This window comes from Nipponia nippon, unplaced genomic scaffold (genome assembly GCF_047370975.1).
Source record: "Nipponia nippon isolate SJK-2023a ecotype South Korea unplaced genomic scaffold, ASM4737097v1 scaffold_1, whole genome shotgun sequence".
Classification (NCBI taxonomy): Eukaryota; Metazoa; Chordata; class Aves; order Pelecaniformes; family Threskiornithidae; genus Nipponia; species Nipponia nippon.
The window spans coordinates 83,750,413-83,770,489 of record NW_028262290.1 but is presented as its reverse complement, the minus strand read 5'-3'; the positions used below and the strand labels follow the sequence as shown (position 1 = coordinate 83,770,489).

Below are 20,077 nucleotides of genomic sequence, written 5' to 3'. Positions count from 1 at the left end.
TATTTATTTTGGGACAGTCAAAGTTTTAAGGTTTAAAAACTCAAGAAACCAAATGAAAAAAAAAAATCCCAACCTGAATCAATAGATCAGTCCTGCTAAGTAGTCGTCATGATACTGTCTTTCATTGGCAGTGATTTTGATCAAAATTGTGAACTAATTTTATGTATATGCCTTTCCTTTTTCTTGTTTTCCTTTTTTTTGGTGTATTCTGTCATTGCCAGATGACACAATACAGGTTTTACCTGTAACAGGTGCCGCTGCCATTACTGAGCCCCCTCTGCTTTCATCTGTTTCATCTCCAGGTTAAAATGGAATCTGTAGCACACGCTACAGAATTAACAGCACATACATATTTTATAAGGACAACAAATTGTTTCTTATTATTGTACCTGCTTTCATAACTAAATTGATGTTTTGAACTAAGTGATTTTCTATTGTAAATAGTAAAATCTAGAGTTTTATGGTTAGCCCTTTAAAAAAGGTAACCACTGACACTTCAGTGTGCTTGACAGTGTCTTCATATATAACGCATTATTTTAGTGCAGCATGAAATAAACTATAATTTAAGCCTAATCATAAGCAGGTGCATAGTAAGTGTTAATTGGAATTAAGATTTAAAAGCCACATTGGGACATACTGACAAAAGGAGTACTCACTAGTCTTTTTGGGAAGCCATCCAAATGTAATTATTTTGCAGAAATACATCTCAATAGCATTAAACGTAAATGTAGCTTTCTACACATGTTTATTTCACATAGTCAAATGAATGGTAGTACATGTAGCATGCTGAGAGAATGGCATGGAGAATGGAGAAGGATTATGTTTGTAACTAAAAGCAAATAGAAAGAATAATGAGGATGAAATGCCATTTTTTTTAAGACAGCCTGCTTAGAATTCTCCATTCCAGGTGCAACTTGTTACAGGAAAGCAGAGGTCTTTTTTTTTTTTTTTTCCTTGCATTGCCTCTCTTACTGTTAAAGTTGGAGTTGGAAAGATAAGTAAATTTATAACGTCACTTTGAAAAACAATTTGGTTATGAAAAAAGGAAGAGACAGCAGCGAAGAAGAGATGGATGGCAGGCAGACTGACAGGCAGCCTAAATGACGGGCAGCCTTTCCTTGTGTCCACTTCTTTGGCCATTTTCTTACCTACAGTAATTTGAAAATTACAACACTGCTGTACTCTTCCAAATCTATTGTGAAATCAGTAATTGGATCGATGATGGAAGAAGGAGCATATGTTGTGTATACAGCATCAAGGCTAAAACTCTTCTGTTAAGTGCTATCTATCCCATATCTATAGCCTTTTATGGCATTCACTTTCAAGTCTATGCACAAGGAATTGCAGAACTACAACTGAAGCTGAAAAACAGGTGGAAGGTTATGACCAAAATGTTATTTAGCTGTGAGAGTGGCAGTCTCCAAGTTCATCTGACACGGTAGAAGGCATTTGTAGCATCTGATACCATTTTCTTAGCCAGGAACATAGCAGAATCTGCAAGGCCCAGAAAGATTATACTGCTTCAACAATAAGAGGTACTCTGCTGAAACAGTGTTATGGTTTTAGTTAGTTTCTTAAAGTGTTTTCTTCTCTTGACTTCACACTACACTTCACTGACAGAATTCGGTTTCTACTGGTCATCCTTTGAGCAGCTATTTGTAGCTGTGCTTATTTTATGCAAAAGAAATTTAGAATCAACATCATATTTCTACCCTCAAATGCATGATATCCTCATGCTTCAGCTTTATTGTTTCTGAACCTTTCATAAGACATTTACTTTCACTTTCAGTCTTAGTGTGTGATATACACTGTGCATTGATCAAAAGTCCCTTCTGAAATCAGTGGAAGTTCCACCACTTTCCTCTGTGGGAGTAATGTTGATGTAACGATCAGCGGTTTTTTCTGCTTACACAGACACTTCCTAAAGCATACCAGAGTTCATTGCCATGAGTGTGTGGTGGGTTAACGCTGACTGGATGCCAGGTGCCCACCAAAGCAGCTCTATCACTCCCCTCCCCAGCTGGACAGGGGAGAGAAAATAGAATGAAAGGCTCATGGGTCAAGATAAGGACAGGGAGAGATCATTCACCAATTACCGTCACGGGCAAAATAGATTTGACTTGGAGAAATTAGTTTAATTTATTACCAATGTTATCAGAGTAAGGTAATGAGAAAATAAAAGCTAAATCTTAAAACACCTTCCCTCCACCCCTCCCTTCTTCCCAGGCTCAACTTCACTCCCGAGTTCTCTACCTCCTCCCCCACCAAGCGGTGCAGGGGGCGGGAAATGGGGGTTGCTCTCAGTTCATCACACGTTGTTTCTGCCCCTCCTTCCGCCTCAGGGGGAGGACTCCTCACACCCTTCCCCTGCTCCAGCATGGAGTCGCTTCCACAGGAGACAGTCCTCCACAAACTTCATCATGAGTTATTCCCACAGGCTACAGTTCTTCACAAACTGCTCCAGCGTGGGCCCCTTCCATGGGGTGCAGTCCTTCAGGAACAGACTGCTCCAGCGTGGCTCCCCCACGGGGTCGCAAGCCCTGCCAGCAAACCTGCTCCAGTGTGGGCTCCTCTGTCTCCACGGGTCCACAGGTCCTGCCAGGAGCCTGCTCCAGCACGGGCTTCCCACAGGGTCACAGCCTCCTTCAGGCATCCTCCTGCTCTGGTGTGGGGTCCTCCATGGGCTGCAGGTCGATATCTGCTCCATCGTTAACCTCCATGGGCTGCAGGGGGACAGCCTGCCTCACCATGGTCTTCACCACGGGCTGCAGGGGAATTTCTGCTCTGGCGCCTAGAGCACCTCCTCCCCCTCCTTCTTCACTGACCTCAGTGTCTGCAGAGTTGTTCCTCTCACATGTTCTCACTCCTATCCCTGGCTGCAATTGCACAGGTTTGGTTCCCCCCCTTCCCCCTTCTTAAATATGTTATCAGAGAGATTCTACCACCGTCGCTGATGGGCTATGCCTTGGCCAGCGGTGGGTCCGTCTTGGAGCCAGGTGGCATTGGCTCTATCGGAGACAGGGGAACCTTCTAGCAGCTTCTCACTGAAGCTACCCCTGTAGCCCCCCCGCTACCAAAACCTTGCCATGCAAACCCAGTACAGAATGGATGAGGTAGTCCTTTTTTTTCTTTAACACACTGTTCTTCAACAGCAGCATACAGTGAGGAAGAGTGGGATTTTGGTGTCCAGGGCACACCACTGAAGCTCTTGCTTTGTTTGTTTCAGTACAAGTGCTTTCTGAAAACTCCTTGTGGTATTAGGGAATAAGAAAGATGATAAAATAATACTACATTTTATACTGAGGGATTCACAGACTATGTTTGGGGCAGGGGGAAGGACTACAAATTGATGGTCATAGGATTTTAAAATACGGTTTCACATAGAATTATTCACATTTCATTAGCTTGTTTGAATTCTTTGAAAAAGTTTATAAAAGAGTATTTGAAAGAGGAAGGAGATACAGTTTGCTTAGCTCTATTAAAGGCTTTTGACCAAGTGTTTGATAAGAGTAATGGAAATAGGAAAATACAGAGCAAGTGCACAGGGTTTTATAAGAGATGAAAGGCTGATTTAGAGGAAAGAAATACAGTCATAGTGAATGGCTGTTCCTTTGGGAGTGGAAAAAGCTAAGGCTGAGCTATTTTAAGGACTGGTGTAGGATCTGTCAATTAGAATTCTTTGTAATGATAGCACACAATGATAGGAAGTGATTCAGATTCCCAACTAACCTCCCTAGCTGCTAAGAAGTAAGGCAGATTGAGAGAAACTCATGTAAGAACAGGGTACATTGGAGCATGGAACAGATAAATGAATGGTGAAGTGGACTGAAAATTGTCTTAAATGGCAGGCTCAAAGGGTTGTGATCAGCAGCCCAAAGTGCAGCTGGAGGCCAGTCATTAGTGGAGTACCCCCCGGGGCGGATCCTGGAGGCAGTACTGTTTAATCTCTCCATCAATGACCTGGTTGATGGGACAGAGTTGACTCTCGGCCAGTTTGCAAATGACACAAAACTGGAGTACCGGCTGATACACCAGAGGGTCATGCTGCCATGCAGAGGCATCTCAACAGGCTGGGGAAATGGGTGAACAGGAACCTTGTGAAGTTCAAGAACAGGAAATGCAGAGTCCAGCCCCCGGAGAGCAATAATCCCATGCACCAGTACACATGCAGGGCCAACTGGCTGGAGAGCAGCTTTTCAAAAAAGGATGTGAAGGTCCTGGTGGACGCAAACTGAACATGAGCCAGCCATGTGCCCTTGTGGCAAAGAAGTCCCGCTGTATCCTGCACTGCGTGAGGAAGAGTGTTGCCAGCAGGCTGAGGGAAGTGATCCTTCCCCTCTGCACAGCACTGGTGAGGCCAAGTGTGGAATGCTGTGCCCAGATATGGGCTCCCCAGTACAAGAGAGACATGGAGCCACTGGACTAAGTCCAGTGCAGGGGCATGAAATCATTAAGAACTGGAGTATGCGTCTTACGAGGCGAGACTGAAAGAGCTGGGACTGTTCAGCCTGGAGATGAGAAGGCTCGGAAGGAGCTCATCAGTGCGTTTAAATACCTGATAGGAAGAGTAAAGAAGATGAGTGAAGATGAGCAAAGACGAGGAAAGACTCATTGGAGTAGTATCCAGTGAAATGACAGGAGGCAACGTGCGCAAATTGAAATGCAGAAAATTCCATTTAAAGATAAGAAGGAAAAAAAATGTTTTTACTGTGGGATTGGTCAAAAATTGGGACAGGTCACCTAGAGACGTTGTGGAATCTCCATTCTTGGAGATATTCAAAACCCAAGTGGACATGGCCCAGAGCAATGTACACTAGTTGACGCAGCTTTGAGCAGGGGAGTTGGACTTGCTGATCTATGGGGTACCTTCCAACCTCAACCATTCTGTGATTTTGTGATATTGGGAACTGTGTGTTGAATGTGGAGAAGAAGAAGGAGAACTCTCAAATTTCTCACCAATGGTGATGTATTCTCAAAGAAAATAGGTGGTTGTGAAAATAATTGTGGGTGATTCAATTAAGGTTTCTCTCTAGCATAACGTAGTGCTGATAACAAAAGCAAAAGCAACAATAACAGCAACCCCCCAAATCACAGCCCCTTGCAAGAGAAAGGTGGCACTCAAATATAAATAGATGGTCTTCTGCCAATTCCAAAGCCAATTTCAGTTAGAAAAATAAACATGTACTTTGAAGTTTTGAAAGCAGTGCTGCAAATAGGACAAATAATAGTATCTTTGAAGTCTTTGTTGTCAATAAGAAGGAATAAAAGCTGTGGGGAGAAATAAACACTGATGATTGAAGGAATCGGACGTCTTGATTTGAGAATCAAAGTGAGGATTATAGCTTTCAGTAGAAATTTCTACTTAGAAATATAACAAGGAAGACTGTGTCAGGAAACTCCTTTTAGATATTAATTCTAACAACTGAACTTGGGTATTCAGTATCTGCTCAATAGACACAGAGCAAACCAGCTTCTAGGTATGGCTTTCAGATGATGTTAACATGAAGAGATTACTAAGAGTCATAAAGTACTGGACAGTTAGATAGATAATAAGAATATCTTGGTTGTAGCAAGAAATGTGATTTTTTGAAAGCAAGATAAGTGCTTATACTTCAGGGCAGATAAAAAAGTTTGTATTTCAGAGATTTAGAAGATACATTCTATTGGGAGTTTTTCACCTATTTCTCTTATGCAGCTGGTAAGTATACCAGTGTGTAAAATAGATTTCTGGGTCTACTAGATTACCGGTCTTTTTGGGAAGAATTTGCGGTGTTTCTGAGTGTCTCCAAAATGCTCTGCAATGGCTGAGAGTGGAATAGCAGATAATTTCCTGCTATTTACCTAAAGGACCAACTTGAATGCAATGAATGCACAGACTTATCTTTGAGGGGTCCATAAAGAGTTCCTAATCTGTAAAGCTGTGGAGAGGCTGTGGAAAACAAGAAAATGGATATAATAGGGTACCTGCCAGGTTCTGTCAGATCCCCCAGACTTAAAGAAATACTAGCCAGTGACAGAAAAAATGGCCCCATGAAAGGATACTGCACAGACAGAGCTTTGATACCACAGTGTGTTAGAAATCAAAATACTTAAGAGGCATCATTATGAAATCGATTTTGCAGACAAAACAAAAATCTCCAAGGCTATCAGACACAATCAGATATTGGAAAAAAAGCCCAAAGGTATTTCTCTTCATTTATGCATCTTCTGTGTTTGCTTCTCCATGCATATTCCTCATACTAGCTTCAGGGAATAAGATACCGAAGTGTTGAGTTGGAGTAATACCTCATTGACAAAATATGCAGTACCCTGTGATGTGGTATTGAAAGGATCCCAGGAAAATACAGTCATTACAAAAACTACACAAAGAAATAATTTTCAGAGATATTTTAATAGAAAGTCAATAAATTCTGTTCAGAATTAAAATAGGTGAAAAGGCAAGACAGCTCACAAGAATAAGTTTGGAACAGTTCGCTTGCAGGAATTAGGGTAAAAACATTAAAGTGTATGTTCTAATTATAAGCAGTTTTTTCATCAATAAGTTTTGGTATAAACAGAAAAAATAACAGAAAGCTATAGTTATACGATTCAGAGGAAAACAGGATACACAGAGAGAAGTAATATTTTGCAGCAGTGACATGAAACTCCTTGAGATTTTGAATAAATATTGAAAATCCTATAATTACATTAAATAAACAGATAAAGTATAGAATTAGAGTGAGGTGCAGTTATTTCTTTTCTTTAGATGCACAGGGATATTGCCACCTCATATTGCCATCAGTGAACAGCAAGTTATGAGAAGGTTTTGCCAGTTCTTTTTCATGTTTTATGGTTGCATTGCAGCAGAAAAGACATTCCTAAGATTTTGGTAGGAGATTAAAATATATGTTACTTCTGATAGCACTACCTGAGACTGTCATTTGGAGAATGAGAACCAAAGACAGAGTGGAGATGTGAACAGAATAAACCTGTTAATGCCATTAAGAAGCACACTGATTTATTTACAAAAAGTAAAATCAAAAGACAAAAATACACAATTCATTTCTGTTTATTTTGAAACACATGAAAACAATATATGCATTGCCCGAAGGAAACAAGTCTATGGAGTAATGCCTTCCTGGCATATAGCATTGAAAGAATTAGAAAAGAACAAGAATTGATGACATTTTATTTTCTCATTTTAAACTTTTTCCCATAATCAAGAATAATTTTAATGCCTTGTGTCAAATAATTAATTTTTAGAAAAAGGAACTCTTTTCAAGATCTAAAAGTAATCTAAATCAGAACAAAGTGCTATTGCAGTGTTATAATCTCCTAACCCTCTGTATCTGGTAGACAGCAGGATGATTGTTTTTTTAATACCCATGAGTTTGTTGCTAGCTTTGTGTCTCAGTTTTTCCTTGAAGTGAATTTTTTCTTACAGTAAATATAAAATTTCTTCATAGTGATATTCAGTCTATAATTTTTTCCTTTAAAACTAATGGTTTTTTAACAATACTGAGTACACGTAAATCATGAAATTCACTCAATTTTTTTTAACATCAGTACAAGGAAATTTTGTCTTACGTATTGTTTTGCTACATTTATGATTATAGGTACATTACAGAACCAGACATAAAAATTACCTTAAACCCTGCACCCAACAAGAAAAAAATCACATTCATTCATCATCTTTGACCTCACTTGCATTCTGCCTGCTAGCTCAGAGTCAGAAAGAGTTTTGGTATCAGTAACAATTACTTTATTTTTCCAAGAAACAGAATCTGCCATGAAAGTATTTACCTACATGTGGACCAGATTAAAGTAGATTCTAAAAATTACAAGATCTGAGTTTTAAGACTGTTTTGCTCATGGAGTAGTGACAAACTGGATGTCTTGATTCTTTTTAATGGTGAGAGCTAGACACAATACTGGTACCCTGTCCCAACTTTCCAGTGATATACATTTTGTTTTCAGCCTTGGCACGTTGCCTACTAATGGACCATAAAATCACAGTAATATGATTTGTAACAGAATCTGCCGTTCTTTTAAATGTATTTATCAATGCAATAAGGAAAACCTACACAAAACTATTAAAAAACCCCACAGTTGTCAAAAGGCAACTAGTTCTCCATCCTGCTCAAGAAGTGATGCTTCTAATTCCAAGTTGGATGCTTATTTCCCTGTTTATCTTGGTTTAGTCATTGGCTTCTAGGCATGATGGTTTTTCTTCTCCTCTGTTTCTTTGGGGGAAGGTATGATGAAGATATTCCTATGTTGTCATCTGAAGATGAGGTAGGGTATGGCTCTTCCTGGCTATCAAGGTGGGTCCCCAAAGAAGAGACAATCTTTGGCATCACATGACATTTCCCTGTTCAGGGCTTTGTGAATCAGTACCAGAATCTCAACACAGACATTTCTGGCCACAGAAGCAGTATATTTTGTGGTGATCTCACCACTCAGGAGATGGGCACCAGCATTGTCTATGAGCTGCAGAATTTTGTTTTCATTAAGGCAGAGGGAGTTGCCAGCTTGAGAATGCTAAATGTTTTAAGTCTGCTGCAGTGCTATTATTGCTGTTATTCTTACTATTGCTCCTGTTGCTACTACTGCTACTACTACTAGCATGATCCAAGACAAGTGATCACTGCCCTCAGGTTTGTGTTCGTCAGTGAAAAGTCAAATTTTGCTGTAAAAAAAAAAAAAAAATTTCTAGACAACTTCAGATAACAATATTTAAAATACCCACTACCTTAGAAAAGCAGAATAGAACATTACACTTACTAGATTCTGCATAATTTTCTCCTTGCCAGAAAATGTAGTTTATCACATATACACCATCTTGAATTAAACCCACTATTTTCTGAATATTACTGCTCTCACTTACATATTAGGCATTCTTTCATCATTTTAGTTCTGTTTCTGTAGTATATTTTATCCTTTCTAGATCTATGTTTAGTCTTCTAATGTGTCAAAACTAATCATTATTAGAGAAGTCTGATGAGTGCTTTCTGCTTCTCTTTAAAAAAGTACTGGAATAGATGGTTGAACTTCCTAAGTATTGGCTTGCCTCATAAGGGGTTGAAAAGGTGTCAAAATGAGAAAAAAAAAATTGTTATTGTACTGATTAAGATCAATATTTAATATTGATGATGCAAAAGCATAGACATTCATTCTAATCCTAAGCTAGATGAAGATTTTTGTTCCAGATCATGAAAACATGCAAAATTATTCCATTTTTTTGTAAAATCCTTCACCCTTTTAAAATAGTTCAGGCTGTCTCTGGGTTAAATTATTCACTCAGCTTTCATAATAATAACTGTTTAACTATACCAGTCTAACTTAAAAAAAGAAAGTAAAACAAAGCAAAACCAAACAAAACCACAGAAGGCTGTTGATGTCAGGACTGTTATTCTTTATTTTCATAAAGCCCATGGGAATTTTGTTAATATGAAAAGGAAGTCTCAGACAGCAGTAGCTGTATTAAAAAGCTTACTTCTTAAATAGGGGTTTTAAAGTTTGCCTACAGAAATTAATGGAAGTGAAGATTTAAGACTTCAGCCTGGCTGTTGATAGGGACTTCTGTGAGTTCACAGAGGACTTGCTGGTGGAGGGGCTGATAATGAAATTGATTCACTTTACAGATATTTAGTATTCTGGCAGAAGAACTTTATTCCAGGAGAAGTCTCAAGCATAAGAAAGCAAGTCCCTAACGTAGGTGAATCAGAGCAATGTTTCTGCTTCAGTTATCCCTTAAAACAGTGAGCATTCACTTTGAAAAATCTACTTTTGAGGCATAATGCTAATAGGACACAGAATGGATCTGGCTGTTTTATAATGCGTGGGCCTGTAATATATGCCAGCACTGATTATCTTAAAACTAGAAATCAGCCAAACTGCTGCAAGAAATTTGTCTAATTAACAAAAATATGCTACTAAAAGGCCCAGTTATTAGAGTGGTTTGGAGATTGCAGGTGAGTTGTACACCTGAAAAAGACTGCAGTTTATTTTATAATAAAACAGCAAAACCAAACCTAAAAAAAAAAAAGTTTGTAAGGTCCCTCTTAATTCGTTCTCATTCTCTCCCCCATTATAAACTATGCTATCGTCTTGCACACACATCTATGTAGTATACACAATCTGACAAAATTCAAGACTGTTTTGGTAAGCAGTGTTAATCCCCTATTAGTATTTTGTAGTAAGTAGGCTGTCAATATGGAAATTTGCCTGCAAATGTCAACGATCCCATGAGGTAACTGCTTTCAGAAAGATACTAATAATACCTTGTGCATTAAGAACTCTTTTGAACTGGTAAGGTATTTATGGATTGTTTGTACTGCAAAGTAGCTGCAGAACAAATAAAGGTAAACTCTCTGAATCTCCATGAAATCTCTGGGAAATAAGGCAAATTTAACAGACTAGAGTAAAACCACACTGGGTAGTAGTGACAGGCATAGAAGAGGACACATTCAAGATGGGGCAAAGAGGTCTGATACACTGTACTGAAACAAAAGTATTTACCATTTTTTTGCCAGATGTCGGACTAAAAAGTTCGATTTTCCTCCCCCAGTAACTATTCCAAACATGCCAGACTTACAGAACAGTTTTCTATCTCTGGTACCCTCTGCGCTGTGCTCTTCCTGCTTTTTTGCTCCCTTCCTCTTCTATGTATTATGCCCCCTTATAGCTTTGAAGATAGCCCCGCTTTGAGCTGGAGACTGGACCAGTGACCTCCAGAAGTCCCTTCCAACTAAGATTTTTCAGTGATCCTATGATTATCTGATAATCACAATTCCTTTTGCCTTCTGGCAAAAACTTATTCGGGATTTCTCTAGTATTAAAATCTTCCATTCCTTCACTATAGTTAATGAATCCACTCCCAAGTGGATTTATTCATCTTTAACCTTTTACTGCGATCTCTGCCTTCTGTCTCCTTTCTATGCTTTTGTGTGCTCTCTCTTTGTCTGCATTGTGTCCTTCCTTTAATTTATACCACTTTCTAGTTCACATATCTCACAAACTATGTGCGAGAACCTCCTGAACAAAGCCTCAACAACAAAGCTCCTTTAAGTCATAGATCATCTCTAGATCATCCATTGCTAGATATCATGTTCTGTAATTGTAATTAATGACATTGACAGAGGAAGTTACCTAAATGAGTTTGTAAGGTGTATTTCAGTGAGCAATAAGAAATATTCAATCTCTGCTGCTTGTGCTGTTCTGCACAATCTCATGACCTACCTCCAGGGAAGGATCAAACATCTTTTTTTGTTAATACTCATACTGCAGAGGGTCTCCTGGAGAGAAGATTGCTTCCTTCAGTAATAAGAGTAAAGGTAGACGAATAGTCCCTTTCTCCCAGCTGCTTAGTGAGCAGCCAGGTGTCATTCTTCCTCACCTTCACTTCATATATTCCCAGCATTTTAACAGTCCTCAAAGTTTTCCACTAGAAGTGTTTTCTGGATAGCAATGGAAAGCCTCAGTCTCACATGAACCCAATTGAGATAGCCTACTTCAGTCCCTTAGTTCACCTGTTATATTCATAGTTTTGGGATAAAACTGAAAATACCAACAGTCAAGGAAAATTTCAGCAAGAAAATGGAATTTGCAAGTCTATAAATGTCTTCCGAGTGTGTTCTTATAACTTCTAATGCTAATGTTAATTGGGAATAGAGGTTCCTGTATTATCTAAGTCAAGTTTTCCTTTTCTGTTGACTTTTTTGATCTCCTTTCTATTCCCATTTTATGGGGATAATTGACTAAGTTCCAAAAGTGGATTAAAATCATCAGGTGAACATAGACATATCAGTTAAAAAGAGAATGTGAAAAATCTGAAGAGAACTTCTAAACCCCAGGCTCTTTGACTAGTATCCCAGGTGAAAACAGAGAAGGGTAAATCTCTCACTTTGTCAAAAGAAACTTCAATATTCTCAAATATTCTTTCATTGGGAGGCTACATTACTGGTGGCCTTGAATGCAAATATGTGCCTAATCAATGTTTTTCAAAGTTCTAGGCAGAGGCCATTAAAGGTGTGACAAATCTAAGCCTTTTTACAAATGACCCTTTTTGACAGAAACTTGATGTGGATTAATTAAGATCAAAATAACCAAGGCAAATGAGGTTTAGACTACTAATGTTTCTCTTTTTTTTTTTTTTTTCTTCTCATGAGCACACACAGGGACATGCACTTCTAAAATGTCAATTTGTAAGACCCCATTCTTCCATCTTGTTGGAAAAGACTTTGCTATCTTCTGTTGCTAGTTTCATTTAATTGGTGAAAATAAAATGCAGTTTGTCACCTAACTGATACTTATACAGACTTCAGAAGGTGAAGTTACAATTTTAGCTAATTATAAAAAGTTTTAATGTATAATTCTTTCAACAAAATAAAATTTTCTTAGTACTTAGTAGTAAAGAACAAGGGAATTATGGATTCAAAAAACCTGGGTTTTTTTACCATTTTGTTATGGAAAGTATATTCTTATTGAAAAGATTCTATTTACTGTGCTTTTTGAGAGTGAGCTCTCACACAAGTACCGATCACAGCCTAAGATACCGTTATTTAAACATTGTTTTCTTACTGGTATGTCACTGCTAAAGCAAGGCTCATTAACTACTTTATGTAATAGCATAGTAACTTCTGAGGAAGCTGAACTTCAAGCTTGGGAAAGGTTTATATGTGCCTATGCATTCATATTTTCTTATTATTTTGGTATTTTATTTCCTAAGCTCTTTAAGGGACTAGAAAAAGAAAAAGGTTTTAATATTTTTGTATTAGATTTTATTCAATACTGTGATGACACTTTCACATTCATTACAAAGCAATTGATCATTTCGTAGCATACAGTGACAGTATACAATAACTCCAACAGCTTTCTCGCACTTCAGTTCTAGAGTAACTTGCATTTTTATTGACATGATGTAACAGTGACTTAAGACTCATACTACACTTTCCTCACTTTTTTTTTAGTTATTTTTCAAAACAGTTAATGAAGCACAGCAAACATCTTTTAGTATCTCGCTACCTAAATTTCTGCAGCTGTATCTAGTTCTCATCCAGTTACTGTGTTAAGAAACCATGTTCAAATTGAGGATGTCACAGAATATTGATTATTTCAAAAGGCTTAATACCCACTTGTGTATTTTGCAGACAATCCTGAGCTAGTGAGCCACGTTCCAGTTGGTGTTAGAATCCTGGACGTCAATGACAACCCTCCAGAACTCGCCAGAGAGTATGATGTAGTTGTCTGTGAGAATGCAAAGCCTGGTCAGGTAACTGTCACAGTTATCTTTCTCGCAGTGAGAAAGAAGAATTACTTTATTTGTTAATGCCACATAGGTAAGAAGTTTGATTCGGGGAGCACATGTCATAATTCTTTCTGATTTCATTTTTGTATTTCACATTTGATTCAACTTTTTAACTGTATTAGGCTGAAAGGAGAAGATTTGGGAATTTGTTCAATTTATTTTTCTTGTTGCTGCAAAAAAATATCCAGACTATCTTCAGTAAAGACAGGCAAAACTTTAATCTTGTCAGATAAGTGATGGAATTTGACAAGTCACTGTCCTGAACAAAATGGATGAATCAGATTTAACATCTCTTATCTAAGTGCCACATGGTAGCAAGGTTTCAAATACAGCGCAGTGAAATGGCTGGTTAACATGACTGCCATTCTCACTTTTTGCATGTTGATTGCTCTTGTCTGTGCAGGGTCATTATGGAAAACAGGCTGAAAGGGTTTTTCACAACTATGAGCATGGGGAGGGTCAGAACTGAGACTGAATAGCAGAATCACATTCCAGCCACTGCTCCTGTGATTGATGCACTTCATTGCAGTCCATGGTTTGACAGTTTTGCCAAGTGCCTTTGCTTTTTTGCATAGATGGAGCTTTTACCCAGCACTCTATGCTGGTTTTGCATTATCATACAGGTTGTAAGTTGCAATTGTGAGTTCATATCTTTCCTGAGGAATAACAGTTAGTAATAACAGTTTTCTCATCGAATCTTTAAAAGCAGCATGCATAAATGCATAGTGGCATATTTCTGGCTTTGACATTGAGACTATAAAAATACTGCACTTCATCAGACTATAGTCTGACCAAAGTTATCTTGACTCTAACAGTGGCCAAAAGCTAACACCTAAAGAGCAGTATAAGAACACAGCAAGCATGTGTGATACTTACCCCAAGTACTTCCCTGGTCTCAGATCATTTGCAGATCATTTCCTCACCCAAATATGATTTCTGTGTTTATAGTAGTCCTTTAATAACCATCTCATATGAATCTGTTCAGCTTTTCCTACAACAAACAAACTTTTGATATCTGCTCCCTCATGCAGCAAGGAATTTTACAGTTTAATCGCATGTTTCAGGAAGACCTACCACCTTCGGTTTTTTCTTTTTTTTTTTTTTTTAATCTTCCCATGCGGTCTTCAATCGATATTTACCAGTTCTTGGGTTGGAAGAGAGAGAGAGCACACAGTTGATACCTATTTATTATCTCTGTGCCATTCATAAATCTCTAGTACATTGCTCCTCAGCCGTCGCTTGTCCAGACTGAAGAGTCCTACTTAACTTGGACAAGCCATGATAAAGCCCTTCTAGACTTGTGATCATTCATCTTGTCCTCCTCTAAACTTTCTCCAATTCCTCTCTATTCACCTTGAGATAGGGAATGAAGATTCAAGATGCAGTATGCAGTGGTTTATAATTCTTATCATACTTTATGCTTCATAGTATGTGATGATCTCTGCTTTGTTTTCTATTCCCTTCCTAGCAATTTCTAACAGTGTCTTTGCTTTTTAAACACTAGTAGGCATTGAATGCAAAAAACTTCCTGCCGTAACACCAATATCATTAGAAGTAATGGTCAGCTCAGAGATCATTGTCATGTATGTGAAGTTAAGACCTTATGTCTATGTATAATGAATTTCACCTGGTTTTGTATTGCCTGGCTACTGGTCTTTAGTGTCAGCCCTTCCTCTTTTCTGTCTTGGAACAACCCAGTACCATAAGTAGATTTGGTGGGCTGATTAATCATACATCATATATAATCATATAAGACATTTATTGTTACACTGACCAACACGTGGCCCAGCATAAATCTGTGTGGAACAGGAAATCTCTGTGACTGCCTTTCCTTGTGGAACAGACCATTTATAGAAGAGACGCTATTTCCTGTCTTTTGGGCAGTTACTTGTGCAAGGACTTCCCTCTTATGACTGCGTAGTTTTCTTCAGTGGTCTTATTAAGACACCTCACTCAAAGCCTTTGGAAAACTAAGTAGGTCTGTCTATCAACTAAATATCTCTTATTAACATGCTTATTAAAGTAAAAATAATGTTCTGAAAACATCAAATAAAGCCAAATATAAAAAAATTAGAACTTGTAAAAGACTAATTTAAAAAAAAAGATAAAATCTCTTAAGCATTAATTGCAATTACTTTCAACATATTCTGATATTTTTAAATTATGTAATTTAACAATAATTGTTAAATAATTGCTATAATTAATAATAAGCTAAAGCATGCAGTGAAGCTAGCTCAGAAATGCTGTTTGCCGGGGGTCATGTTGGTGGTGAGTAGCTGATGTTTCTTATTCGCATAGTTTTAACTCTCTAATAGTAGCTTTGTGTGGTTGGTCTAATTTTCAAACGAAAATTTATGAGAGGTATTTAAAGAATAAAATACCTTTTACTAGAACAGCATTTGCTCCTGATTTGCGTAAGCATTGTATTTCTGTCTGAGCTACTGTTGCAAGCGTGAATGACTCCTGACATCTGTAGCACTGCAGTTTAACACCCAAGATGAATGCTACCATGAAGGACTCTACAAGCAGTAGTTTAATATGAATGGCTGAATCACCATGCTCTTGTATTCTTAAACTAACAGGACTCCATTACATACACAACATGCACTAATTTTTATTTGCATTGCCAACAAGGCTTCAGAAAAGATTGTGATACCATTCCACTGTACAAAAAAACGAAACCAAAACAAAACACAAAAGTACATGGCTCTTACTCAGAAGATCTTACTGTCTAGTTTAAGAAAGAAAATGACAGCGTTCAACAACTGTTGAGGGACAAATAAAGAAGGATTACAGAACAAGACAAGTGTTCCATATGCTAAAAAGCATGGCCAGCTAGATGGTTTTGAATCACTGAAGAGGCAGTATTTACTCTGAGTTATCCATCATCTTGTGAGAATGATTCATAAGATTTATCACTAAAGAACAAATTCTGTCACGTACTGCCGGGCACTTCTGCTTGACTAGTGCTTTGAGGCTGGGCTCCAGCCCTGCACTGCCCTGTAAGAGTCCTTATTTCTTTCCTCAGTGCATCTATTTTGAATTTATTGTGTACAAGATAAACTAACCAATCATTGGTCATTGGAGACTTTTTGTGTTTGCTTGTTTATTTTCAGAAGAGGCTTCTATGGAGAGAAATCACAGTATCATTTAACTGCACAGCCTCTGTCTTCTGCTTCTTGTTCCCTCCACAGATCAATTTATTCACTTAAAAAAAAAAAGCCAATAAAACTTAAGGACTTAAGCGTTTAAATGACCCCCCCTAAGGCATCACAAACAGAAAATGCTTGTGAGAAGGTGATCATTTCCACACTGAAGTGACAGCTTTACTCTGTTAGCAGTCACCTTGTTGAGAAGATAAACTAAGTATTTCCAACAGCTTCCAGGTGAAGCCTAGTAGATATTATATATTAAAGTAGATAAAGCAGCTGTGATTTGATCTTAGATGGTATCCAGACTTGGAGAACTCTAACTTCTAGAAATAGAGTGATTTTGTGAATGATTGTGAAATTTAGCCAATGTCGGACAATGAAATCTTGCAATCTTCCACTAAGTGAACTTACAATGAAATTTTCCTTTGCTTCAAATGCAATTTGTTTTATTATTTTTAAGACAAAGGGAGCAAATAGTAGTGTAAAAAAAGTTTAAATGTTTTGTTCTGGAAAGTGAAGGAGTGAAGTGTTGACAGTTTTCTGAATGTTTCCAAGTTCAGTGTTTGTCCTGGCAGAGTATGAAGCTGTTAAAATATCTGACTAGATCTACTAGTCATATTCGCTATAGCTTTCCAAAGATTATGTTTTTTCTGGGTGCTTTTCAGAGGAATAATATAAAAAGTTACGACAGTAGCGAAATGTCATTTCCCTGACACTATCCATCACAGTAAATTAACTCACAGGTGGGTGTACGTGCACACACACACACACACACACACACAAAGAACTTTTTCAGAATCGGGGTGTATAAATGTTGCACTGCCAACGTGAGCTACCTTACCCTGGATGCTGTTATTTCTAATAGCCACAGGAAATGAGCGTTAGCTGGCAAGGAATGCCTCTGCTGTAAGTTTGTCATGTGTATATTTACCTGTGTATTGATTCAGTTCTGAAAAAGATCTGAGTAGAATTTAGCACCTGCTTTCTATCCTCTTCAATTAGTTTTCCTCCATTCTTGAAATTCTTTCTTTTCTTGACAACTCTTGCCTTTAAGAAAATAACATAACCGTTCAGTTTCATCGCTTCAGTGCTGTCATGTGAGCTTTACAGCAGCTGAGGTTCTGTGTCTACATTTTTATTTTAATCAGCTTTGGTAAGGTGCATGTCAATGTCTGCTCATAGGCCACTAATTAATTGGCCTATTAATTAGAAAAGGGTTAACAGTACATTTGAGTGTCAAAAGGACACACACTTTTGTTCCTCACCTCTGAATGAATGTTTTAGAAATCTTTTCCTGAGAAAGGAGCCTTTTCTGAAAGGATGTGAAATTTCTGTTTAAAAACAGTTCTGTCAAAAATATTTTGACCTGTCTTGCTACACATACAATATCTATTTTCCACATGGAAAAGCATTATTTCTATACCATCTAGTGCTGTACGTTTTACATACATTGGTGAATTCAGGGGATATTTGAATTACCATGTGTGAAATCAGGGAATGTGGACAGTGTATTTTGTTGAGTTTTAATATTAGTCTTAAAACCAAATAAATTTTATACTAGACTTGTGGCACTGAGGTCTTGATCAAAGGTATTTTTTTTGCAAAATGGCATGTTCTTGAAGCAAGATTCTGTAAAATGTCACTGAACGTTTTATGTAAGAGAGGGCAACAAGACAGAAGTTTATCTACTAGGCTGTCAAATAAAAGCTGAAGCTGCATGGCAAACTGACTTATATTTCACTGATAAACAGCACTGAGGATTTATAAACAATATTTAATAAATTCATATTTTTTTAAGGTCTTCTCTGAATTTTTTACAGCTATGTATGGTATTTAACAGTATTTTTAGTATTTGAGTGATAACAGAAACTGATTCTCTTGAAAATATTCTTCCATCAACTTTTTTTTTTGTCTTGCTTTGCCTCATACCATTTCAACTTTATTAACTAAATATGTCTAAGATAATAATAGTTCTGTTTTTACATGGTGGTTGTTTCAATAACAGATATGCCACCTTTGCAAAATTCAATAGAGAATGATTAGCTTTTGCCAAACTTTTTCACCAATATTGCCATGACTTTGGTAAACTGCATGATTATAGACATTTCAGATTGATCTTAGTCTGCTACAGTTCAGCAAAAAAGTATTGCGACAAACTTTTAAAATATTCTCAGGAATTACTGTCGGTATTGTTAATTGTCTCAGGTGTGTATAGGCAATATAATGTACTATATTGTATATAGTCAGTGGAATAAGCATTGTGCTCTATTGGCTTTAAAATGTATATGTTTTGCTTCTCTTATGTGAATGGAGGTAGAGAACTGTGTGTTGTCTTTTAGTTTCAAAACAGACAAAATCACTTGAGCCCGCACTGTTTATTCTTCAGGTTCAGTCCAGACAGACCACAGCTGAACACTGAACAGAAAAATTCTCATGAAAAGAGCACTTCCCCTCCCCCTTTTACGTTTCCCTCAGGATATCTATCAGCTCTGTGCAGCAGTCTGTGTAGGCTTCAGTGCCTATATCACAAGAACAACTTTTATTAAATTCTACTTTAGCACTTGAGCTTCTAGGCCCAGCATGAAAATGAAAGCAGAGGTAGAAATATTGCTTGGTCACACATTCCAAAAGCTTAGCTCAGTTTTAGTTGAAAGTAAATTTTAAAAACCACCAGGGCTTTCGAAGTCAAAGCTCCTATCTTTCGGAAATACCTCTCCCATACATGGCTACTACATCTAATTCTGTTCCTTTTGGGCAAACCAAACTAAAACCAGGAGTAGCTGCTGTTCTTGTTCTGTTCTCCAGTGATTTAAAACTGATTCTTAACAGGAATTTTAAACAGAGAGTTGGTATTATATACGTGCCATTTTGGTTAAACAATTATTTTTCCTAACCAATATTGAAGTGCATCTAATTATTGGGATGCCAAGCAGATGATGCTCCGCATCGACCATATTGGTTCAGCCTGAATTTTTGCTCCATAAAAACAGATGTTTAGGTGAAACTGTAATTCCGAAAGTCACCAGGATGCAATGCAGATGGTGAAAATCTCTGTACCAGGTCCTGACCATATCAGAATGTCAGAAAGTATAGATGCTTTAGATGCTTTTATCTAGCGCTGAAGTGTGGTTCCTAAAATATTTCATGCTAGAGAAATCAAGCTAATGGCCCAGTCATTTCATCAGTTGAAGTTAGCAGCAGTCAAGTAGAAAATCAAAGTAAGCAAAGTTTGAGCATCCTGCTGAGGTCAGGTACTATTTGGGTCAAATTCAAATTCCAACACATTCACTGTTAATTTTTATTTCAGGTAATTCAGACTATCACTGCAACTGACAAAGATTACTCTGCAAATGGGGCAAGATTCCATTTTTCCCTTGATGAAGGGCTTTCTTTGAATCCCAACTTTACTCTAAGGGACAATGAAGGTAAATCAAACACATAAATCTCAAAGAAATGGATCTCTGTTTTGTCTGCGATATCTCATTGAACAGAACAATGTCCATGTGTTTCTTGACAGAAGGGGAAAACTGTAATCTGTCATCACTGAACTGGCTGATATCAAGGACATGGTGTATACAACATATTGCAAACTATGAAAATCAGATATTGCATTTTATTTTTATATTCCATTTTATTT

The 20,077-nt window shown here is 37.6% G+C and overlaps 1 protein-coding gene across 10 annotated transcripts in view; it reads left to right on the top strand.

Moving 5' to 3' along the window:
* CDH18 (cadherin 18) overlaps nt 1-20,077 on the top strand; it is a 565,378-nt gene that overhangs the window by 523,566 nt on the left and 21,735 nt on the right. For all 10 annotated transcript variants that reach the window (XM_087761202.1, XM_087761183.1, XM_009469019.2 and 7 more), the window contains 2 exons: nt 13,131-13,252; nt 19,748-19,865. In XM_087761202.1, coding sequence (XP_087617328.1) covers nt 13,131-13,252; nt 19,748-19,865 — 240 coding nt within the window. The remainder of the gene's footprint in view (nt 1-13,130; nt 13,253-19,747; nt 19,866-20,077) is intronic.